General features: G+C 48.7%; 2 protein-coding genes and 1 long non-coding RNA gene across 10 annotated transcripts in view; 2 read left to right on the forward strand and 1 right to left on the reverse strand.

The window, feature by feature from the left end:
• The first annotated feature begins 639 nt into the window (after nucleotides 1-639).
• Nucleotides 640-12,145, forward strand: CBR3 (carbonyl reductase 3). Its single transcript, XM_514884.7, has 3 exons — nucleotides 640-1,276; nucleotides 3,571-3,678; nucleotides 11,655-12,145. The coding sequence occupies exons 1-3, from the start codon at nucleotides 988-990 to the stop codon at nucleotides 12,089-12,091; spliced, it is 834 nt and encodes a 277-aa protein (XP_514884.2). The 5' UTR covers nucleotides 640-987; the 3' UTR covers nucleotides 12,092-12,145.
• Nucleotides 6,755-22,220, reverse strand: LOC107970138 (uncharacterized). 2 transcript variants are annotated; one of them, XR_008541581.2, is made up of 4 exons: nucleotides 21,787-22,220; nucleotides 13,533-13,679; nucleotides 11,835-11,934; nucleotides 6,755-7,688 (listed from the first exon to the last, which is right to left on the reverse strand). It is a non-coding gene; the product is annotated as an uncharacterized LOC107970138 (long non-coding RNA). The 2 variants fall into 2 exon arrangements; XR_001712489.3 differs by lacking the exon at nucleotides 13,533-13,679.
• An 80-nt stretch (nucleotides 22,221-22,300) lies between these two features.
• DOP1B (DOP1 leucine zipper like protein B) overlaps nucleotides 22,301-25,028 on the forward strand; it is a 137,610-nt gene continuing 134,882 nt past the window's right edge. For all 7 annotated transcript variants that reach the window (XR_010154595.1, XR_002941048.3, XR_010154596.1 and 4 more), the window contains exon 1: nucleotides 22,301-22,513. The gene's annotated coding sequence lies outside the window, so the exon portion shown is untranslated. The remainder of the gene's footprint in view (nucleotides 22,514-25,028) is intronic.

Below are 25,028 nucleotides of genomic sequence, written 5' to 3' on the forward strand. Positions count from 1 at the left end.
CCTCCGGAACCGCAAGTAAGGACTTGAGAGAGAAGGTAGAGTCAGAGTAACAGAGACACAGGCGGGTTAGCCAGCTCTGCATGGAAAAGGCTGAGTCGTGATGATGTCATAGTTCTCCCCAGATATCAAAGTCACTGATCAAACAACTCAGTTTACACTGAAGACGATGGATGAGACTCTAATTTTGTGCCCACAGCTTGACACACCTTTGGGAATTTGGTTTCCGTTTAACTTTCTTTGCCGGTACACAGATCTGTGAGAATATATGATCAATCCAGATCTTTATAGATCTATATCCTCCCTGGACAAACCTAAATGCAGACACTTTTAGCACCCGTAGGAGTTAGGTAGGATTAAATAAAAACATTCCCTCCCACTTGGGGGCACATTCACTGGGAATCCCAGAGCGATGTCGCCTGCCCACACCTGCTAAGTGCGCTCACAGGGCATCTAGTTCCCTCTCTTGAGTTTCTTTTAAGCAAGCAAGGCAACCTATGTCCAGAGAAGCAGTTACTGTGTCTAAGTAAGTCACTGCATCTTAGGAAAAAGCAAACATTCACATTTTGCAGTGCATGATGGGCGCACACCCAAGAAAATTACTCAGCACTTGTTTTTCTCACTTTGGGGTTTTCCCAAAATAATTTCTTCAGTCCAGTTGCCATGAATCTGGAGCCCCCGACTGACCCATCAAGGTCCGATTTGGCTTCGGACACCTCGCAGATCACCCCGCGGCTCAGAGCCCGGATCCTGAAGGGCGCAGCGTGGGCAGGGGGCGGGCCCGGGAGTTGGAACAGAGGGCACAGACGGCCCCTCCTCGGAGGGGAGGGACCGAAGCCGGGGCCTTTTTCTTTAAGACTCGCAGCACTGGATCCCAGAACTTAGTCTGCGCGGCGGCATTGACACTAGCTGGGCTCCTCGGGGCGCGCCCCAGGTTGTCCGAAGCCCGGTCCGCCCTCCACGCAGGTGCCCCGCGCTCCCCGCTCAGCCATGTCGTCCTGCAGCCGCGTGGCGCTGGTGACCGGGGCCAACAGGGGCATCGGCTTGGCCATCGCGCGCGAACTGTGCCGACAGTTCTCTGGGGATGTGGTGCTCACCGCGCGGGACGTGGCGCGGGGCCAGGCGGCCGTGCAGCAGCTGCAGGCGGAGGGCCTGAGCCCGCGCTTCCACCAACTGGACATCGACGACTTGCAGAGCATCCGCGCCCTGCGCGACTTCCTGCGCAAGGAGTACGGGGGGCTCAATGTACTGGTCAACAACGCGGCCGTCGCCTTCAAGAGTAGGTGCAGGGCTTGGGTTGGGGCCCCCTGGAGCGCTCCGAGGGTGCGGAGGTGGCCAGCCGCAGGCTCCCCACCCGTCCACTTGAGTGACCGAGGAGGGTGGCGCCGACCCCTAGGGATGCGCTCAGCCCACGCCTCCCGCGAGGCGGTTTTCGCTTTCCGTGATTCGCTGAGCCCCAGGCGGGCCCGGCGACAAACAGCGCGCCCCGCCCGCCGGCCTGTGCGGGCCTGTGCGCGGCCCGGGGCCCTCCCCGAACTGTCAGCCGCTGCTGTGTGCAGGAAAACTGGCCTCCTGGGAGGGGGCAACGCCCTGCTAGAGTTCATCAGCTTTCCTTCCAACGCGAGAAACATTTTCTCTGCAAAGAAAGGGTCTCCGCTCGCTTTGGGCTTTCGCTTTCCTTGAAAGGGCGCATTCATAGATGCCCAGAGGCATTTGCTCGGGAAAGGAAATGAATCGCTAAAACAGGATTAGCGCGCACTTGCCCTTGGTGGACTTGACAATTTGTGTAATGCAGAGCTTTGATAGGCTCTGGCAAAAAGGAAGCGAGCCTTCTCGTTCCCCCACCCCCGCCCGGGGAGCTTATGTTTGTTATAAAATACGTGCGTGTGGTCTTAAAAGCATCTTCCTTAAGGAGAGGGGCGGGGATCAAGAGATTACTTATTCTAACTACTACTGAAGAAAATTACAGGAGGGCGCAGTGGCTCACGCCTGTAATGCCAGCACTTTGGGAGGCCGAGGTAGGAGAAACGCTTGAACCTGGGAGGCAGTGAGCCGAGATCGCGCCACTGCATTCCAGACTGGGCGACAGAGCGAGACTCCGTATGAAAAAAAAAAAAAAAAGTTACTACGGAGAAATAAACAGGCCGGCTTCACCTCCAACCTAGTGGGGAAAAAAAGCCTAAGAGGGAGTGAAATGAAGGATGGGGGAGCAGAAGTCTCCACCCCTCCCTTTGGCCCTAGGCACTCCGCATTGTTGTGCATGGGGACCTGAGACTTTCTTTGACCCGCACGGGCAACTCAGCCTGCCGGCTTTCTGAGAGCTGGGGTGCAGGAGTGGGGATTAACACCCCCTAATGCAGCCCTCAGCCATGGGCTGAGAGATTGGTGGATAAATACCCGGCTTCCTGGACGACAGGCGGAGGGACTTCCCCTTGCCTTTCAAGGTATGGGGAATGGACCACCAGCAGCTGCAAACCTGGGCGCTCCTGGCAAGGCAGAATCTCCCGCCTTGCCCCACACCTGCTGAATCAAAATCTGCTTTTCCGCTGGGCGCGGTGGCTCACGCCTGTAATCCCAGCACTTTGGGAGGCTGAGGCAGGCAGATAACCTGAGGTCAGGAGTTCAAGACCAGCCTGGGAAACATGGTGAAACACCAACTCTACTAAAAATACAAAAATTAGCTGGGCATGGTGGCTCACTCCTGTAATCCCAGCTACTCGGGAGGCTCAGGCACAAGAACCGCTTGAACCCAGGAGGCAGAGGTTGCAGGAAGAGGAGATTGCACCCCTGCACTGCAGCCTGGGCGACAGAGCGAGACTCTGCCTCAAAAAAAAAAAAAAAAAAAAAAAATCTGCATTTCAACAGAATCCCCAGCTCCCTCCTACGCACCTTTAAGTTTAAGAAGTGGTAGTCAAAGCCAAGTGTTCTCAAGGTGTGGCTGGAAACCAGTAGCTGTCACATCATCTGGGAACCTAGAAATGCAAACTCAGGCCAGGTGCGATGGCTCACGCCTGTAATCCCAGCACTTTGGGAAGCCGAGGCGGGTGGATCACATGAGGTCAGGAGTTGGGGACCAGCCTGGCCAACATGGCGAAACCCTGTCTCTGCAAAAAGTAAAAAAATTAGCTGGGTGTGGTGGCATGTGCCTGTAATCCCAGCTACTCCAGAGGCTGAGGCAGGAGAATCACTTGAACCCAGGAGGTGGAGGTTGCAGTGAGCCGAGATCGCGCCACTGCACTCCAGCCTGGGTGACAGAGGAAGAAAAGAAAGAAAGAAAGAAAGAAAAGAAAGGAAGGAAGGAAGGAAGGAAAGAAAATGCAAATTCTGGAGCCCTTACTCCAGCCCTTTGCAATCAGAAACTCCAATGGTGAGGCCCAGGAAGCTGTGTTTTAACAGGCTCTGCAAGTGATTCGGATGCAGACTAAAGTTTGAGAATCACTGACCTCGTTCTTAAAAATTGTTTTAAAATTAACTTGTTTTTCCTTTAGTTGTTAGGAGTTAGGATCCACCTTGTCATGTGAGTTTCAGGGGGAAAAATATGACTTTCTTTTTGTTTCTTTCTCTTTTTGAAAGGTGATGATCCAATGCCCTTTGACATTAAAGCTGAGATGACACTGAAGACAAATTTTTTTGCCACTAGAAACATGTGCAACGAGTTACTGCCGATAATGAAACCTCATGGTAAGCCCAACGTGTGGACAGTCGGGTTGCATCCCTCAGTAAGAAGTGGGCTACAGGCTTCCCGGAGCAGGGCTACCCTGCAGAAATCACTCAGGGGTGCTATTTCTCTGAAGGGGGAAAAATAGAAAATTGCTTCATTTTCCCACAGTGTTTGGTTTCTCACTCCAACATTTTAGTTTAGTTTAGTTTAGTTTTGTTTTGTTTTGTTTGGCAGTGGGGTGGGTGGTGGGAAGAAATTTTGCTCTTGTTGTGCAGGCTGTAGTGCAATGGTGTGATCTTGGCTCACTGCAACCTCCACCTCCCGGGGTCAAGCAATTCTCCTGCCTCAGCCTCCCGAGTAGCTGGGATTACAGGCACCCACCACCACACCCGGCTAATTTTTTATATTTTTAGTAGAGACATGGTTTCACCATGTTGGCCAGGCTAGTCTTGAACTCCTGACCTTCAGGTGATCCACCCACCTTGGCCTCCCAAAGTGTTAGAATTACAGGCGTGAGCCACTATGCCCAGCCTTAGCTTTAAGTTCCAAAGATAAGTGTGACATATCACAATGCTTTTGGGATCCATGTCATGAACTCAATCCTAGAATGATAGAATGCTGTGAGTCCCCAAAGGCCGCTTGCCTCTGGTCAATCTCATGAGTCCTCCAGCCCTCCAAGGTGTTGGGCCCACATCTAGCTCATCTCTGGACCTTGGTATCTGTTTTAGCATTGCGACTTTTCCTATATTCCTTTCTTCTTGTACCAAACTTTCTCAAGTTGATTCAGAAAACCCAAAAGAAATTTTCTTTTCTTTTTTTTTCTTTCTTTCTTTTTTTTTTTTTTTTTTTGAGACAGAGTCTCGCTCTGTCATCCAGGCTAGAGTACAGTGGCACAATTTCGGCTCACTGTAGTCTCCGCCTCCCAGGTTCAAGCGATTCTCCTGTCTCAGCCTCTGGAGTAGCTGGGATTACAGGTGTGCACCACCACGCCCAGCTCATTTTGTATTTTTAGTACAGATGGGATTTCACTATGTTGGCCAGGCTGGTCTCAAACTCCTGACCTCAAGTGATCCACCCACCTCTGCCTCCCAAAATGCTGGGATTACAGGTGTGAGCCACCATGTCCGAACGAGAAATTTTCTTTATTAGGAAATATCTTGCCTATACCTGCAGGTATTCAATAAATGTTACTATTATACTTTTCCTACAAACATTGGAGTGCCTGCCATATTCCAGGCATTATGCTGGGATCTGGGTGTGCAATGGTGAGCATTATAGACAGGGACCATCTCATTGGTGGAGCTGAAACTCTAGTGGGGGAGATATCCATTAGCAAAGAATCTGAAGTGTGAAATGACAGCTGTGCTGGGGTACAGGGAAGCTTGCTTCCTTGAGGATTTTCTTCCCCAAGAAGTTAACTGTGGATTCTTAGAACTGTGGTTTTTATTAAAAATGTGCTTGCTTTTTCTTTCTTTTTTTTTTTTTTGACAGAGTTTCGCTCTGTTGCCCAGGCTGGAGTGCAATGACAGGATCTCAGCTCACTGCAACCTCCACCTTCTGGGTTCAAGGGATTCTCCTGCCTTAGCCTCCTGAGTAGCTGGGACTACAGGCGTGTGCCGCTACGCCCGGCTAATTTTTATATTTTTAGTAGAGACAGGGCTTTACCATGTTGGCCAGGCTGGTCTCGAACTCCTGACCTCAAGTGATTCATCTGCCTCAGCCTCCCAAAGTGCTGGGATTACAGGCGTGAGCTACTGCACCTGGACAGAAGTGTGCTTTTCTTAATTTAACATTTTGAATATGGATTATTGGCCGGGTGTGGTGGCTCATGCCTGTAATCTCAGCACTTTGGGAGGTTGAGGCAGGAGGATCACTTGAGCCCACGAGTTTAAGACCAGGCTGAAAAATATGGCAAGACCCTCGTCACTTTAAACAAACAAACAAAATTATCTCTGGATGCAAAACCTTTTTTTTTTTTTTTTTTTTCTGAGACAGAGTCTCCCTCCGTCGCCCAGACTGGAGTGCAGTGGCATGAGCTCAGCTCGCTGCAACCTCCGCCTCTCAGGTACAAGAGATTCTCCGCCCCAGCCTCTCAAGTAGCTGGGTTTACAGGCGAGCACCACCACGCCCAGCTAATTTTTTTGTATTTTTAGTAGAGACAGGGTTTCACCATGTTGGCCAGCTTGATCTCGAATTCCTGACCTCAGGTGATCCACCCGCCTTGGCCTCCCAAAATGCTAGGATTACAGGCTTGAGCCACCGCACTCAGACGCAAAAAGTTCTTAACCTAAGAAGGTGAATGGTGAGAGTTGCACTTGTACTCTGTCAGTTTCTGAGTGGGATGAGATCGTAGAAAGCCTGCAGGGGGAACTGCAGGTGCTTTGAAGGGAATAGAGTTTCTAAATGCAAATCTGAGCCAATATAAACACACATTTTAAAAACTCTCCTTTTTACACAGAAGGTAACATTTCATACAATGTTTGCCACTTTGCTTTTTTTACTCCTTATGTCTGGGGCTCTCTCCAGGTTTGGTCAGAAAGCTTTTATCTTTTTTGTGGCTATATAGGGACGCAGCCATTATAGGGATGTCTTTTACCCAGTGTTGGGAAGTTTTCTCCCGATAAATTTTTGAATGGGAACTTGAGAGCTGCAAGGTATTAAGACACCTTTAAAACTCCATCCCCTTTCAGAGCACCTGCAGTTCTCCCTGCAGGCTTTCTCCGATCCCATCCCACTAAAAAACTGAGCAAGTACAAGAGTACAAGTGCAATTCTCACCATTCACCTTTTTAGGTTAAGAAGTTTTTGTGGCCGGGCACAGTGGCTCACACCTGTAATCCTAGCACTTTGGGAGGCCGAGGCAGGCAGATCACGAGGTCAGGAGATCGAGACCATCCTGGCTAACACGGTGAAACCCCATCTCTACTAAAAATACAAAAAAATTAGCCAGGCATGGTGGTGGGCACCTGTAGTCCCAGCTACTCGGGAGGCTGAGGCAGGAGAATGGCGTGAACCCGGGAGGCGGAACTTGCAGTGAGCCCAGATCGCGCCACTGCACTCCAGCCTGGGCGACAGAGCCACACTCCATCTCAAAAAAAAAAAAAAAAAAGAAAGAAAGAAAGAAAGAAAAGAAAATATCATAAGAATGGACTTAATCCTGAGCAACATATGGAGACCCCATCTCTACACAAAAAATGAAAATTAAAAATTAGCTGGGCATAGTGGCATGTTCCAGCTTCTCGAGAGACTGAGGTGGGAGGATCGCTTGGGCCCAGGAGGTTGAGGCTGCAGTGAGCTATGATTGTGCCACTGTACTCTAGCCTGGGCGACAGAGCAAGTCCTTGTCTCAGAAAAAAAAAAAAAAAATGCATTTAATGCATCTGACCTACCAAACACCATAGGTCAGCCTCGTCTAGCTTCAAGGTGCTTTGAACGCTTACATTAGCCTATAGTCTGGCAAAGTCATCTAACACAAAGCCTATTTTATCATAAAATGTTGAGTATCTTATGTAATTTATTGAATCTGTACTGAAAGTGAAATGCAGAATGGTTGTATGGGGCCTCCAATACAGATTCTGCAGAATGCATATCGCTTCCTCATCCATCAGTGAAGTCAGTAAGTCCTAAGTGGAACCATCAGAGGGCAGGGACCATCTGTATTTGACTTGCTTATTTGTTCAAGGTTCTGAGTAAATAGGCCAAGCAACTACTAAGCCACTAGAGGGCGCAACTTGCCTACTCTTTCTAGAGTAAGGCAGCAGGTGTTTCGGGACCGGTGGGGCCACCTGGACCTCAGTGGAGGGTGGTGTGGGTGCAGCCCTTCCCAGGGCTGATGACGCATCTGGCTGACGAGGCTGACTGTCAGCCTCTGGCCTCTCTCCCAGAGGTGTGCCCTCAGATCAAAGAGGACACCTCCTCCCCTTAAGAGGATTTATTTCCTCGAAGGCACAGCTTCTATGATCTGTGTTTTTCTTTCTTCCTTTCCCATTTACATTTAATTCCTTGTAGCCGCCAAGTTTCTGAGAACAAAGCTGTTTAGAAAGCAATGAAGAACACAACATCACTGATGTAGTATTCCTGGCCAAAATATTGATGTGACTCTCATCATGAGAACAGACCAATTCACTTTGAGAGAAATACTACAAAATAATGGTCTACAGTCTTCAAAAAAGTCATCGCCAACTACCTTACATTAAAATATATGAAAGAGATGTGACAATTAAATGCAATCCATGGGCCAGGCGCGGTGACTCATGCCTGTAATCCCAGCACTTTGGGAGACCAAGGCGGGCAGATCATGAGGTCAGGAGATTGAGACTATCCTCGCTAACACGGTGAAACCCCGTCTCTACTAAAAATACAAGAAATTAGCTAGCCAGGCATGGTGGCGGGCGCCTGTAGTCCCAGCTACTTGGGAGACTGAGGCAGGAGAATGGCATGAACCCGGGAGGTGGAGCTTGCAGTGAGCCGAGATCACGCCACTGCACTCCAGCCTAGGTGACAGAGCGAGACTCCATCTCAAAAAAAAAAAAAAAAAAAAATGCAATCCATGATCCTACTTTGGACCCTGGATTAAAGCAAACAAAAACTGTAAAAGAACATTACTGGGACAATTTGGACACATTTGAATATGGGCTGTATTTTAGATAATAGTGTTGTATAATGATAAATGCCTGGCATGTGGTCATAACTGTAGTAATGTAGGGGAATGCCCTTGCTACCATATATAATACTAAAGTGTTTAAGATGAAGGTTTATGATATCAGCAACTTGGAGAGAAAAAGGGACAGAGAGGGAAAAGCAAATACAGCAAAATGTTAACAATTAGTGAACTTAGGTGATGGGCATAGGGTATTTATCGAACTATTCTTGCAACTTCTCTGTAACAGGAAAGAAATACATACATACACTTCATCTTTGAAAGTGAGAGAGAGAAGGAAGGAAAGAAATACTGAATAGTACTAGGTACCTGGGGGGATGAGTGAGGTGCTAGTTTCCAAGGACAGAGTGAGGGTATCTCTTGTGGGATTGGGGTCCACAAGAGTGTGCAGCTCCCTTGCAATGGGAACTTGTGGGGAATGCCATTCAGAAAATGAAATAAAATCTACAGATCCGGCCAGGTGAGGTGGCTCATGCCTGCAACCCCAGCACTTTGGGAGGCCGAGGAAGGCAGAGCACCTGAGGTCAGGAGTTTGAGACCAGCCTGGCCAACATGGTGAAACCCCATCTCTACTAAAAATACAAAAATTAGCTGGGCATGGTGGCGCACACCTGTAATCCCAGCTACTTGGGAGGCTGAGGCAGGAGAATCACTTAAACCCGAGAGATAGAGGTTGCAGTGAGCTGAGATCGCGCCACTGCACTCCAGCCTGGACAACAGAGCAAGACTCATCTCAAAGAAAAAAAAAAAGACCCTATTGGACACAGAGAATATGCATTCAGAATAATATATAATAAAAGAACTCACTAAAATTAGTGGGGTTTGATGCTGATGAAATGTGTAAATTAACACATTTACTGATTTTTGGATTTCCACCAGTACTTCAAATTGTTGTAAAATTTTTGGCCTACATATTTGTTTCTATGGGCACAACTGTCTCTTTAGTAGCTGTGAATTATGATCAACATGAATATTAATTCATAATTTAATGAATATTAATATTATCAAATAGGGACTAAAAAGTAATGAAATCAGGCCGGATGCAGTGGCTCACGCCTATAATCCTAGCACTTTGGGAGGCCAAGGCAGGCAGATCTCCTGAGCTCAGGAGTTTGCGACCAGCCCGGCCAACATGGAGAAACCCCGTTTCTACGAAAAATACAAAAATTATTTGAGTGCAGTGGTGTGTGCCTGTGGGCCCAGCTATTTGTGGGGCTGAGACAGGAGGATCACTTGAGTCTGGGAAGTGGAGGCTACAGTGAGCCGAGATCATGCCACTGCACTCCAGCTTGGGTGGCAGAGTGAGATTCTGTCTCAAAAAAAAAAAAAAAAAAAGTAATGAAATAAAAACCAGGATGGAAAAACAGCCCATTCCACACGTGAAGTGTCCATAATGAAGGACAGACAGAGTCATCCCCAGGGATTCCTTACTGCTGGTTGTGGCACTAAGGAATTGGGGTGGCTGCCCACTGTCCTAGGACATTGGGTGTGCCTAGGAAATTGAGAGCTTTAGTCCTTAGGGTGAGAGCACTGTCCCTCGGAAAGCAGGTTTATAAGTACTTGGAGTGTGTATGCTGGGGAGGAGCGGTTTTATAAAACTGCCAGCGGGCTGGGCACACGGTGGCTCACACCTGTAATCCTAGCACTTTGGGAGGCCAAAGCGGGCGGATCTCTTGAGGTCAGGAGTTCAAGCCCAGTATGGCCAACATGGTGAAACCTCATCTCTACTAAAAAAATACAAAAATTAGCTGGGCATGGTGGCACACACCTTCATCCCAGCTACTTGGGAGGCTGAAGCAGTAGAATCACTTGATCCTGGGAGGCGGAGGTTGCAGTGAGCCGAGATTGTGCCACTGCACTGCAGCCTAGGCAACAAAACAAGACTGTCTCACAAAACAAAATAAAAAATTTTTAGGCCGGGTGTAGTGGCTCATGCCTGTAATTCCAGCACTTTGGGAGGCTGAAGCAGTAGAATCACTTGATCCTGGGAGGCGGAGGTTGCAGTGAGCCGAGATTGTGCCACTGCACTGCAGCCTAGGCAACAAAACAAGACTCTGTCTCACAAAACAAAATAAAAAAATTTTAGGCCAGGTGTAGTGGCTCACGCCTGTAATTCCAGCACTTTGGGAGGCCGAGGTGGGCAGATCACTTCAGGTCAGGAGTTCAATACCAGCCTGGCCAATATGGCAAAACCCCATCTCTACTAAAATTACAAAAATTAGCTGGGCGTGGTGGTGGGCACCTGTAGTCCCAGCTACTTGGGAGGCTGATGCAGGAGAATTGCTTGAACCCAGAAGTCGGAGGTTGCAGTGAGCCAAGATTGTGCCACTGCACTCCAGCCTGCATGATAGAGCAAGACTGCGTCTTAAAAAATAAATAAATAAATTTAAGTAAAAGTAAAAATAAAACTGCCTGGGGAATCTACAAATTTACTACCTCACCCATCTCTCAGCGAATCCCTGAGAAAGGGAGCCCCCCCTGTCACTGATGGAGGTGTGTTCTTCCCCTTGGGAGAATAGGGCCAAAAAAATTAAATCCCATGGGTGCATAGATTTTATGCCTTCTATAGTCACATTTTTAATCTTTTTTTAAATTTGATTATTACTTTTTGAGAAAGGGTCTCATTCGTGTCACCCAGGCTGGAGTGTAGTGGAGTGTAGTGGTGTGATCATGGCTCACTGCAATCTCTACTTCCTGGATTCAGGTGATCCTCTTACCTCAGCTTCCTGAGTAGCTGAGACCACAGGCACACGCCACCACACCCAGCTAATTTTTCTATTGTTAGTAGAGACAGAGTTTTGCCATGTTGCCCAGGCTGGTCTTGAACTCCTGGGTTCAAGTGACCCACTCCTCTCAGCCTCCCAAAGTGCTGGGATTACAGGTATAAGCCACAGCATCCAGCCACTTTTTTGTTTTTAATCAGCAATTAAACCTACACAATGGCCAGGTGCGGTGGCTCACACCTGTAATCTCAGCATTTTGGGAAGCTGAGGCAGGCAGATCACTTGATGTCAGGAGTTCAAGACCAGCCTGGCCAACATGGTGAGACCCTGTCTCTACTAAAAATACAAAAATTAGCCAGAATATGGTGGCTCACGCCTGTAATTCCAGCTACTCAGGAGGCTGAGGCAGGAGAATTGCTTGAACCCGGGAGGTGGAGTTTGCAGTGGGCCGAGATGGCACCACTGCACTCTAGCCTGGGCAACAGGGCAAGACTCTGTCTCAAAAAAAAAAAAAAAAAAACCTGCAGCAAGACTCAATCATATGTTTGGTATATTATTCAACCAGTGGTTGTACCTCTGTGATATGCTTTCATATATTTATCATTCTGTTTCAGGGAGAGTGGTGAATATCAGTAGTTTACAGTGTTTAAGGGCTTTTGAAAACTGCAGTGAAGATCTGCAGGAAAGGTTCCACAGTGAGACACTCACAGAGGGAGACCTGGTGGATCTCATGAAAAAGTTTGTGGAGGACACAAAAAATGAGGTGCATGAGAGGGAAGGCTGGCCCAACTCACCTTATGGGGTGTCCAAGTTGGGGGTCACGGTCTTATCGAGGATCCTGGCCAGGCATCTGGATGAGAAGAGGAAAGCTGACAGGATTCTGGTGAATGCGTGCTGCCCAGGACCAGTGAAGACAGACATGGATGGGAAAGACAGCATCAGGACTGTGGAGGAGGGGGCTGAGACCCCTGTCTACTTGGCCCTCTTGCCTCCAGATGCCACTGAGCCACAAGGCCAGCTGGTCCATGACAAAGTTGTGCAAAACTGGTAAACGTCTGCTTCGGAGCTTGCTGCTTAATAAATGTTGGTGGAATGAATGAATGAATTGATGCTGTGGTTTGATTATTTCTGTTCTTTTTTTTTTTTTGAGACGGAGTCTCGCTCTTGTCGCCCAGGCTGGAGTGCAGTGGCATGATCTCAGCTCACTGCAACCCCTGCCACCTGGGTTCAAGCTGTTCTCCTGCCTCAGCCTCCTGAGTAGCTGGGATTACCAGGCATCTGCCATCATGCCTGGCTAATTTTTGTAATTTTAGTAGAGACGGGATTTCACCATGTTGGCCAGGCTGGTCTGGAACTCCTGACCTCAGGTGATCTGCCCACCTCGGCCTCCCAAAGTTCTGGGATTTCAGGCATGAACCACTGCACCTGGCCTTTTTTTCTCTTTTTTTTTTTTTTTTTTTGAGATGGAGTTTCGCTCTTGTTGCCCAGGCTGGAGTGCAATGGCATGATCTTGGCTCACTGCAACCTCTGCCTCCCAGGTTCGAATGATTCTCCTGCCTCAGCCTCCCGAGCAGCTGGGATTACAGGCATGTGCCACCACACCTGGCTAATTTTGTATTTTTAGTAGAGATGGGGTTTCTCTATGTTGGTCAGGCTGGTCTCGAACTCCTGACCTCAGGTGATCCACCCGCCTCAGCCTCCCAAAATGCTGGGATTACAGGCATGAGCCACCGCGCCCGGCCTCTTTCTGTTCTTGAAAAGGAATGTTCATAAGAATCTCCCTGGGAGAAACGTGTCTAGTTCTGGAATCTGGAGCTGAACAACATTGCTATGCCCAACTCTTCAGCCTGAGAGGGAAAAGAACATAGTCTCAAATTTTAGTGGGCATCGGGACCACCTGGAGGGCTGATTAAGCCAGATTGCTGGTTCTGCTCCCCACACCAATTCACTTCATTTCTAACAAGTTCTCAGGTGGTGCTGACACTGCTGGTGCTGGGACTGCACCTAGAACCACTGGCGTAGCAAGTGGTTTCAGAACTATGGAGCCATTTTCCAGCTGTTCCTTGCTGTTTCCAGTTTTTTGATTCTGTAAGGGTGATGCTTTATCCTCTATTTCCTTAGCTCTGCAAGCTTTCTTTGCATCTCATTCTGTTTTGAGTATATTTTTATTGGTTGTTTTACTTTTTTTTTGTTTGAGACAGAATCTCACTCTGTCGCCCAGGCTAGAGTGCAGTGGCACAATCTCAGCTCACTGCAACCTCTGCCTCCTGGGTTCACGCAATTCTTCTGCCTCAGCCTCCCAAGTAGCTGGGACTACAGGCGCCCGCCACCATGCCCGGCTAATATTTTGTATTTTTAGTAGAGATGGGGTTTCACCATGTTGGCCAGGTTGGTCTCAAATTCCTGGCCTCAAGTGATCCGCCCACCCCAGCCTCACAAAGTGCTGGGATTACAAGCATGAGCCACCACACCCGGCTGGTTGTTATACTTACAAAGTAGTAGAGCTTGAAGGACTCAGGAGGAATATCTTCTTTAACTGGGACATGATTTCTTCTAGATTTTTCAGCTGGGTTTTGCATTCTGCATTCCTTCCCAGAATGTTTACAAGGTTGCCCAGCCACTGCAACTTTATCTCTTTACTGAAACACAGGCAGATGTCTTCTCCTTAACCTATGCACACCCGCTGTGAACTACAGCCCAGGGTGATTCTTCAGTAACTCCCTAAGCCTTTTTTTTTTTTTTTTTTTTTAATTTGAGACAGGGTCTTGCTTTGTTGCCCAGGCTAGAGTGCAGTGGCACGATCATGGGTTACTGCAGCCTCGACCTCCAGGGCAAGAGACTTCCATGACGAAAACCTCAAGTGATCCTCCCACCTCAGCCTCCTAAGTAGCTGGGACTACAGGCATGTGCCATCATGCCCAAATAATTTAATTTTTGGTAGAGACAGGGTCTCACTATGTTGCGCAGGCTGGTCTAGCACTCCTGGACTAAAGCGATCCTCGCTCCTTTGCCTCTCAAAACGCTGGGATTCCAGACATGAGCCACCGCACCCACCCTCTTTCATGATTTTTTTTTTTTTTTTTCAGACAGAGTCTCGCTCGGTCGCCTGGCTGGAGTGCAGTGGTGCCGTCTTGGCTCACTGCAGCCTCCACCTCCCAGGTTCAAGCAATTCTCCTGCCTCAGCCTCCTGAGTAGAGTGGCTGGGATTACAGGCGTGCACCAGCATGCCTGGCTAATTTTTGTATTTTTAGTGGAGATGGGGTTTCGCCATGTAGGCCAGGCTGATCTTGAACTCCTGACCTCAGGTGATTGGCCTGCCTTGGCCTTCCAAAGTGCTGGGATTACAGGAGTGAGCCAAAGCCTCTTTTATAATCATTATGACAATAGGTGAGTTCACATTCTCTGCTTTCAAATGGGATTGGTTTTGCAACAGGCCTCCTGGCTTCTGGTTACACCTTGTAGAAAAAAGTCTTGGAGAGCAAGGAGTCTTCTGAAATAGAAGAAATGTACTCGCAAAGGTTTGCAAGAGTGTCAAGGCTTCGGCAAGAAGGCTAATCACACAAAAAAATTCAGTGGAATTTAAATTCCGGCTGGCCACAGTGGCTCAAGTCTCTGATCCCAGCACTTTGGGAGGCTGAGGCAGGAGGATCACCTGAGGTCAGGTGTTTGAAACCAGCCTGGGCAACACAGCAGGCCTCCATGTCTGCAAACAAATCAAACAAAAATTAGCCAGACATGGTGGCACACACCTGTAGTCCTAGCTACTTGGTAGGCTAAGGTGGAAGGATCACTTGAACCCAGGAGTTCAAGGCTGCAGTGAGCTATGGTCGTACCACTGCACTGCAGCATTCTCGGTGACACAGCCAGACCCTGTCTCTACTTAAAAAGAAAACAAATCCATTGAACGATGGAAAAAAACCAAAGGGAAATAACTACAAATTTGCCAAGGTTACCAAGTTTATGATAGGCTGCTCACTGTGTGAAATTAGAAATGTTGTCACTTGATTATCAAACCCACAAATGTCACATCATATCCCCTGACATAGGTAAGCACTGCAGTCATAAGAGATAATGCTGTTTTTCCTTAGGGAATCAGTAAAGTATGGGAATGCTCAAGTTTCTTTTATTTGGGGGAACTGAACTGCACAGGATGACCTGGTTATTTCCGGTTCATCACAGTATGTAGCTATTTGTTTTTCTTAACTCTCTGATTTACAATGGCAGCACCTCAAAGTGTCAGTTTAACTCTCACAGCCTGCACCCACTTTTTCATCCACTTGGGGTCGGGGGAAGTCTGAACCCCACCTAGACTGCATTTAACATCTTCAGGCCAGATGGAGTGGCTCATGCCTGTAATCCCAGCATTTTGGGAGGCCAAGGCAGGCGGGTTGCTTGAGCCCAGAAGTTTGAGACCAGCCTGGACAACATAGCGAGACCCCTCTCTACAAAAATTCAAAAAGATTAGGCGGACGAGGTGCACACCTGTAGTCCCAGCTACTCAGAGGCTGAGGCTGGGAGGATCACTTGAACCTGGGAGGTCAAGGCTGCAGTGAGCCATGATTGCGCCACTGCACTTCGGCCTGAGTGACAGGACAAGACCCTGTCTCAAAAAAAAGCCTAAAACAACAACAAAAACTTCCTTTAGCCTATTTGTATGTCACTGATTAAATCCAACATGCTCTTATGGTATTCATCTCAGGCTACAGCTCCTAAGACATTTTAATGTCTCCTTTCCTGGCTCTAAAAACAATTTAATGGCTTTCAATCAGCTTCCCGAGTATCTTTTGTACTCTCGCCTCCCTCTGCAGCCAAACTCCAGTCCTGCTAATGCCGGGCAATAGCCCAGGAACCACAGAGCACTTCAGGCTCTGCCTGACAAAGTTACAGACAGGAAGTTCATGAAGAAATGAGCCAGTCCCTTTTATTTCTTCTTCCTCTTTTGTCTCTAACCAATCCTTTTTGGATAAGTGTGTAACCCACTTCCTCTTTTGTCTCTAGCCAATCCTTTTAGGATAAGCATGTTGCTCATTTGGATGACCCTTAACTGTCAACTGCTGGTCAGAATGACATTTCTCATTCTTAGAGAAGGGCTGCCATTGGCCCTTATTGGATGGTCTGCCCAGCACCCTCTTCCAAAACATGATCTCCTGTCCTCCCCCGCCCCCTGCTTCCTTCCCATGTTTGCAGCTGCAGCTGCCACAAGGTGACCTTGCCTCTGTTGACTGCTCCAGCTACAGGTTTATCCTCTAAAAAGAACCAGCTGGATTGGATCAGAGTTGTTACTGTGCATCCCACCCCGTGCCTGAGGAGCAGAGGGAGCCAGCCATTGCCAGAGAAGGAGGCCAACCATCAAGAGGAACATTTAAGCCAGGTGTGGTGGCTCCTGCCAGCACAATCCCAGCACTTTGGGAGATCAAGGCAGGCGGATGGCTTGCACTCATGAGTTTGAGAACAGCCTGGGTAACATGGTGATACCCTGTCTCTACAAAATAATACAAAAATTAGCCAGGTGTGGCAGTACATGCCTGTAGTCCCAGCTACTTGGGCAGCTGGGGCAGGAGGATTGCTTGAGCCTGGGAGGTGTTTACAGTGAGCCGTGTTTGTATCAGTACACTCCAGCCTGGATGACAAAGCGAGACCCTGTCTTGGGGAAAAAAAAAAAGAAAAAAAAAGAAAAGAAGTGGCCCAAAGAGAAACTCCCTTCCCTGTCCTCAGATCATTCCTGAAATTTTGAATTCTCAGAGATGCTCCAAGATATCCTTGTATCCTTAAAATATATTTTCTTTTTCATAAGCTATATTGAATTGGGTAGTTGTTGCTTGCAATCAAAAGGAACCTAACTAACAGAAGTGCATTAACATGTTTTATAGTATTGTGAAAGGAAAATAAATCTTGGGGCCCCAAAATCACTAAGCTAAAGGGAAGAGTTAAGCTGGGAACTGCTTAGGGCAAACTTGCCTTCCATTCTATTCAAAGTCACCACTCTGCTCACTGAGATAAATGCATATCTGATTGCCTCATTTGGAGAGGCTCATCAGAAACTCAAAAGAACGCAACCATTTTTCTCTTACCTACCTATGACCTGGAAGTCCCCTCCAGGCTTCCAGCTGTCCTGCCTTCACCTGGAGCTGTCCCACCTTTCTGGATTGACCCAATGTACATCTTACACATATTGATTGATGTCTCATGTCTCCCTAAAATGTATAAAACCAAGCTGTGCCCTGACCACCTTGGGCACAAGTTGTCAGAACCTCCTGAGGCTGTGTCATGGTTGCCCATCCTCAACCTTGGCAAAATAAACTTTCTAAATTAACTGAGACCTGTCTCCGATGTTGGGGGTTCACCCTATGCTGTAGGAAAAAAAACAATTGGGCTTGGAATCAAAAGGAGAAAAAAATCATGAATTGAGAACCTATGGCAAATTAGATCATATGTCCTGCTTAATGCTTTCCCAACATGGTTTTAGGTAATTCTGACTATAGTCCTTTGCCTTAGTTCATTTTGTGTTACTATAATGGAATATCACAAACTAGGTAATTTATAAAGAAAGTAAATTTGCCTGTGCACAGTAGCTCATGCCAATAATCCTATAACTTTGGGAAGCCAAAGTGGGAGAATCACTTAAGGCCAGGAGTTCAATGCCAGCCTGGGCAACATAGAGAAACCCTATCTCTACAAAAAATAAAAATTGACCAAGTGTGATCATGCTCACCTTTAGTTCTACCTACTTGGTAAGTTGAGGTGGGAGTATCACTTGTGCCCAGGAGTTTATGGCTGCAGTGAGCTATGATCATGCCACTTCACTCCAGCCTAAGCAACAGAGTGAGACTCTGTCACTTGTCTCAAAAAAAAAAAAAAAAAAAAAGTAAGTTTATTTCTCACAATTCTGGAGGCTGGGAAGTCCAAAAGCATGGCACTAGCATCTGGCAAGGGCCTGCTTGTGTGTTCTACCATGGCAGAAGGCAGAAGGGCAAGAGAATGCTCACAAGGTGCAAACTAAACTCATCCTTCTATCAGGAATCCACTCCCCTGATAAAGGTATTAATCCATTTATGAGGGCAGAGTCTTCACTCATGATCTTAAAGGTTCCACTTTGCAACACTGTTGCCTTGGGGATTATGTTTCTAACACATGACTTTAGGGGACCATTGAAACCACTGCATCCTTTAAGGTAGGAATCAACGTCATATTTGTCATATTTCGAACGAAGAAATAAAGGTTTGGAGAGGTTAATTAACTTGCCCAAGATCTCAGAGCTAAAGCCAGGATCATATCCAGGACTGACTACAAAGTCCTGTGGTCTCCAGTGCTTGGCAGGTCCAGCTTCACTGATGAGTCTAGAGAGTAGTAACTCTCTTGGTGTAAAAACTAAGAGAGATGATACATTAAATCTAAGTGTAAATTAGATTATGCTTAAAGTATAAGTCATATGGTTATTATTAACAGATCCCCAAGTTAGCCTATATGTGAACTTTTCCATAGAGAAATGAAGCATGGTTTCAATGCAGCATATTTTAAATGGATTATCTCATACAATGTGTTTTTTGTTTGTTTTATATTGTTTTTGTTGTTTTCTGAGACAGAGTCTTACTCTGTTGCCCAGGATGGAGTGCAGTGACGTGATCTCAGCTCACTGCAACCTCCAACTCCGGGTTCAAGTGATCCTCCTGCCTCAGCCTCCCAAGTACCTGGGAGTACAGGTGCATGCCATCACACCTGGCTAATACAATGTGTTTTTTTAGCCACCAGAGGGAGCCAGTGGTTCTTTCCACATCAGCTTTTCTGTGATACATTTTTCTTTTTTTTGAAATGGAGTTTCACTCTTGTTGCCCAGGCTGGAGTGCAGTGGCGCCATCTCGGCTCACTGCAACCTCCCCCTCCTGGGTTCAAGCGATTCTCCTGCCTCAGCCTCCCGAGTAGCTGGGATTACAGGCATAAGCCACCAGGCCCAGCCTTGTGATGGATTTTTCTAGACTGTTGCATGTGTGGTACACCCACATACAATAACAGCTTTAGACTCAACCCTTTGACTTTGCCTTCACCTACTGAACAGCAACAAGGATTGTGACAGACCAAGAATCTGAAGAAGGATGCAGTGTGGAGACGAAACAGGTGTCAATGACAAAGGTTTAGTTGTTATTTCAAGTCAACTGCAAAGTGGATGCGGTATCAAGTACAGAAACTGCACAGGACTTCTCCACTAAGAACATGGGGAGGGCAAAGGGAATGGATGTTTTGGGAAAGGAGGCAGAAGCCAACAGAGAACAGTGGTTATTACCAAGGTGGGTGGAGTAGAAGTTAGTTTATAGAAGACATTGGCTTAGGCCTGGTGCGGTGGCTCACGCCTGTAATCCCAGCAATTTGGGAGGCGGAGGCTGGCAGATCACTTGAGGTCAAGAGTTCAAGACCAGCCTGACCAACATGGTGAAACCCATCTCTACTAAAAATACAAAAAATTAGCTGGGCGTGGTGGTGCACACCTGTAATCCCAGCTACTCAGGAGGCTGAGGCAGAAAAATCGCTTGAACCTGGGAGGCGGAGGTTGTAGTGAGCCAAGATCACACCACTGCACTCCAGCCTGGGTAACAGAGCTAGACTCCATCTCAAAAAAAAAAAAAAAAAAGAAAGAAAAAAGAAGACACTGGCTTAGAGGGTCACCAATATCTGCATATCAAAACTAAGAATGAATTTACTTGGCCAATCTCTCTACTGGGTGCATCAGCCTGAGCCAGATAATGCAGTGGGTTCTGATTTATAATGCCTTCTTTACTGTCAAGAGGGGTAAGGATTAAAGTTCGGGTTTAAATTAAAGTTGAAATGCTTTACTTGGTTTGAGTATTATTATGAAAGGACCCTGGCCGTTTCTGCATGTCTTAAACTGATGAAAGTAGCTAAGTAGACTTTTAAGTGTGACAAGACAACTTGATCCAAGAAAACATATTTCTTGTCAGAATATGCAATTTTTTTTTTTTTTTTGAGATGGAGTCTCACTCTGTCACTCAGGCTGGAGTGCAGCGGTGTGATCAAGGCTCACTGCAACCTCTGTCTCCCAGGTTCAAGCAATCCTCCTGCCTCAGCCTCCCCAGTAGCTGGGACTACAGGTGCACACCACTACACCCAGCTAATTTTTGTATTTTTAGTAGAGACAGGGTTTCACTATATTGGTCGGGCTGGTCTCGAACTCCTGACCTCAGGTGATCCACCTGCCTCGGCTTCCCAAAGTGCTGGGATTACAGGCGTGAGCCACTGCGCTCGGCCAGAATACTCAAATCTCAACGTTGTACATTTACTGTCAATCCTGTCAGTATCAGTATATTGTATACAGTATACAGTAATTGACAGTATACTGTCAATTATAAATTGAGTTTTTTAAATGATGATTTACAAATGAATTTGTCAAAATTAAATTAACCCCCCCCACACGCACACACACCTGGAGTCCTTTACAGATAGGTGGTATATGAATACAAGGCACAGATTGTATGTGCATGGTGGCTTTGGCACAAACAGACTAGTTCTTTTTTCAATGTTAAGTGTAAAGCAGTTCTTTCATCTCTGTTCAGTGCAGTGTTGAGTGTGACTAGGATTTGAAGAACCTAAAAAAAAAAAACTCACCTGCTTGCCATCTTCTTGGTTTTTTTTTGTTGTTTTTTGGTTTTTGCTGGTTTTGTTTGCTGCTTTTGTAAAACCAGTTTATCATATTCTCATTAGGAAATCAATTTTCATGAAATTAATTTTTTTTCCTGCTAACTATGGCTCAATCTTTTCGTTTCTCTCTGCTTCTATCTTAAGACCATTCCTCAAATTGACCATGAGAGGATTTACATCTGGGGCACTTGGTATATGCCAAATGGAGACAAAATCAGAATCAGCAGCCGGGCTGGGCCACAGGTCCAGCATCCCAAGCTATTAAAATATTCTTAGTGTTTCCAGGGAAGTGATAGATCCACTTTGGAAGCTGATAATATACCCCTCCCCTAGAAACATGCATATACACAAAGTGTTCTAAACAACTTCCAAGTGCTCATGACTTCCCCCACCTCCCAAGCTCATTGACCACTGCCTCGCCTTCACGAACTCCAGACCTGGTCTGAACATTTCTAAAGGACGCTCGGGAGTTAAAAGGAGCGAGGCCACTGCAGAAATGACAGCCTTCATCCACAAGTGGCCCACTTCGGGTTGGCTGGAGCCACAGCTGGGTGGGGACAGGGCCTGTGCTCAGGTGAGCACTGCCTACCGCGCACCCTCCAGGTGCGTCCTGCCCTGAAGCGGTCGGACTGGACCGTCTAGGTCTCAGCGCTCGAGAGGATGGCAGGCAGGGGCTGGGGATTGTCTGGAGATATGAATGCTTTCTAAGGTTGACGTCAAGGTCTCCTTCCTGAGCCATAGTCCACGTGATAAGCTCCGTCCAGGTAGAAATGATCTCACCTCTCCTGTCGCCCAGGGTCGGAAACCTGAGGCCCATGCGGGCTGGGGCAACTTAGCGGGGGTCCCAAGCCCGCCGCGCCCCCTGCGCCCCAAACGTGTGTGGAGGGCTTGGACGTGGTCCAGAGGGAAAAGATGGGGTGAACCAGGTGCCGCGCACCCTTCGAGGAGCCCCCGCTTCTCCGTTTCTGTGAGTGACTCCAAAGCACCTCCGAGGGCCGACACACGCGCGGACGACCTTGGGCGGGCACTGACCAATGTCCCCTTCCACTCGGTTGTGTCGGGGGTCCCCAGGTGAGGCGCGAACGCCGCCCCGCTCACCTGTACGAGGCCTTTCCCGGAGCAGCCCGGCTACGAAGCGACACCCATGGCGGAGAAGCTAAGGAAGACTCCCGCTCCCTCATACCGCGGCTGAGGCGACTGAACCGCCCCAGCACGCCGGCGCCCTCCCCAAGCCCTGCTCCCAAGCCGAAGCCCCGCCCCCGCGTCTAAGGCCCACCTCCAGGCCCCGCCCCTGACCCCGCCTCCGTGAGTCAAGCCTCGCCTTTCAGTCCAGCCCAGCCCGTCGAGGCCCCGCCCCTGTTGTTATGGCCCGCCTCCAGGCACCGCCCTTGATCCCGCCTTCATGAGTCAGGCCCCGCCTTCCAACCTAGCCCGGCCAGTCGAAGCCCCGCCCCTGTACGGACAGCCCACTTCCAGGCCCCGCCCTTGATCCCTCCTCCTTCGGTCAGGCCCCGTCTTCTAGTTCCGCCCCGTCCGCGGAAACCCCGCCCCCGCGCGCCTATGGCCCACCTCCAGGTCCCGCCCCTGAGCCCGCCTCCAGGCGTCCAGCCCCGCCTTCCAGCCCCGCCCCAAGCGCCGAGGCCCGGCTTCCAGGCTCCGCCCCGATCCGCGCGGTGGGGAAGAGCCGCTGCCGCTGGTTCTCCGGCTCTTCCTCGGCGGTTCTGGCTCCCGGCCGCGCCGCAGCCCTGCCCAGTCTCTCTCCCGCAGCCCGAAGGGCTCCTCCGCGCCGCACGTGAGCGCGCCCGCCAACAGGGCCACTGCCGCGGTAAGTCGTGCCCGCGCCCTGTCCGGCGTCCAGTCCTCAGCTGCTGGGCGAAGCCGGAGGAGCCGGGCGTCTCCTCCCCGCCGGCCCACGGGTCCTTCTCCGGGTCCAGAGGGCTTGGGCGGCGCCGTGGGGCGGCCCGGGGTGCAGGTGGCTTACCGGCGTGCGGCCCGGGCCTGCGGCGCGCTCTGCTGCAGTGCGGGGGCGGGGAGCTCGGGGCCGGAGACCGGGAGGGCAGCGGGGAGACTGGGTGGGGTCCCCTCGGGTTACCCGACCCTGGCGCGGAGGATGTGATGCCGGCCACGCCCTCGCCGAGCGGGGCGGCAGGTGCAGGTCAGGGGTGGGTCGCGGCCCGCGCGCCCTCCCGGGGCCGGCCCACGACGAGACGCTCAGCCTTTGTTTGCTCGTGCCCTGGCTGGGGAGGAGGCTGGGGACGAGGCTGGGGACGCAGACCTGTGAGAACTGAGGGCTTTCCTCGTTGGGGAAGACCCCAGTCTTCCAGCCAGTCCCCAGGAGAAGGGATCTGGGCCGCAGTGCGCGCTCTGCCAGCCTGGCCCCTGCGCCCTGCAGGGTTACCGGCTGCTCGCGGGGACTGTTACCTGCAGTGTTGCCTTACACTCGCGACTGCAGCCCCACAATTGGGAAGACTTTGCTAGGATTTTTTTGGTAAGGCGAGGGAAGACCGTCCCCCCGGCCCCACAAGTCTGCTGCCATTAGGTGGCTTAAATTTTTTCCAGTACAATTTAATTACCACTTTGAAAGACCACATTCAAAACAGTGTGTCCCAGAGTTGATTAAGCCCATTGGTGATGAGTGTTTCTGTGCTGTGGACTAAGGATCATTATCAATTTTATTACTAATAGTACATATCTGTTATCTGTTGCTAAATGTTTTTGCTTATGTGGTAGGGTCAGTGTCCTCATTTTCATCGAACTGAGAAATGTTCCTTCATATAAACATATTTACAGGGAACTTTTTTGGGATCTGGCAGTTGGTTTTTCTCTTGAACTTGTTTTTTTCTTTTTCTATATTGTTGTTGTTGTTATTATTATTATTATTATTATTATTTTGAGACGAAGGTCTCATTATGTTGCCCAGTCTGGTTTCAAACTCCTGGGCTCAAGCAATCCTTCCACCTCGGCATCTTAAAGTGCTGGGATTACAGGTATGAGCCACAGTGCCCAACCCTGAATTTGATTTTCTGTGAAATTAAAAATGGGTAAAGAGAGAGATTTCTTGCTGACATTTTCGATTTTAAGGTATCTGAGCAGATACACTTCTTGTGTGATTACTTCTTTGTGTGTCTAGTTATTTATAGGCTGTATAACTGTCGGTTTTACTGAACTCTTCAATCTCTCACAGGAGACATATCCAGGATAGATTGCAAGATCATTGGCAAAAGAGCTATTTAAGAACTGAACCAATAATTTTATCAGTAGCATAATGTAGTGGAGACCTGTACTATCTCACTGACCTGAGCTCGAATCTGGTTCTGCTAGCTGCTGGGTGTGTGACATGGGCAATTTTCCGAATGGCCTGACTTCTAATATCCTCATCTTGGGCCTAATACCCATCTCACAGGACTCGTGTATTGCATTAAAGAAATGCATGCAGCCGGGCGTGGTGGCTCACACCTGTAATCCCAGCACTTTGGGAAGTCGAGGGGGTGGATCACAAGGTCAGGAGATCAAGACCATCCTGGCCAACATGATGAAACTGTGTCTCTACTAAAAATACAAAAATTAGCTGGGTGTGGTGGCACACGCCTGTAGTCCCAGCTACTTGGGAGTCTGAGGCAGGAGAATCACTTGAATCTAGGAGGCGCAGGTTACAGTGAGCCGAAATGGCGCCACTGCACTCCAGCATGGCGACAGAGCGAGACTCTGTCTCAAAAAAAAAAAAAAAAAAAAAAAAAAGAAAAGAAAAAGGAAATGCATGCATAAGGCCAGGTGTAGTGGCTCATGCCTGTAATCCCAACATTTTGAGAGGCCGAGGTGGGCGGATCACCTTACGTCAGGAGTTCGAGACCAGCCTGGCCAACATGGTGAAACCCCATCTCTACCAAAAATATTTTAAAAAATTAGGCATTGTGGTGGGCGCCTGTAATCCCAGCTACTCGGGAGGCTGAGGCAGGAGAATCGCTTGAACCCGGGAGGCAGAGGTTGCAGTGAGCCAAGATCACACCATTTTACTCCAGCCTGGGTGACAAGAGCAAGACTCTGTCTCAAAAATCAAAAACCAAACCAAAACAAGACAGAAAGGAGAGACCGGGCGCAGTGGCTCATGCCTGTAATCCCAGTACTTTGGGAGGCCAGGGTGGGCGGATCACTTGAGGTTGGGTGTTCGAGACCAGCCTGACCAACATGGAGAAACCCCATCTCTACTAAAAATACAAAATTAGCCGGGCGTGGTGGCACATGCCTGTAATCCCAGGTAGTCAGGAGGCTGAGGCAGGAGAATCGCTTGAACTCAGGAGGTGGAGGTTGTGGTGAGTTGAGATCGCGCCATTGCACTCCAG

This window comes from Pan troglodytes, chromosome 22 (genome assembly GCF_028858775.2).
Source record: "Pan troglodytes isolate AG18354 chromosome 22, NHGRI_mPanTro3-v2.0_pri, whole genome shotgun sequence".
Lineage (NCBI taxonomy): Eukaryota > Metazoa > Chordata > Mammalia > Primates > Hominidae > Pan > Pan troglodytes.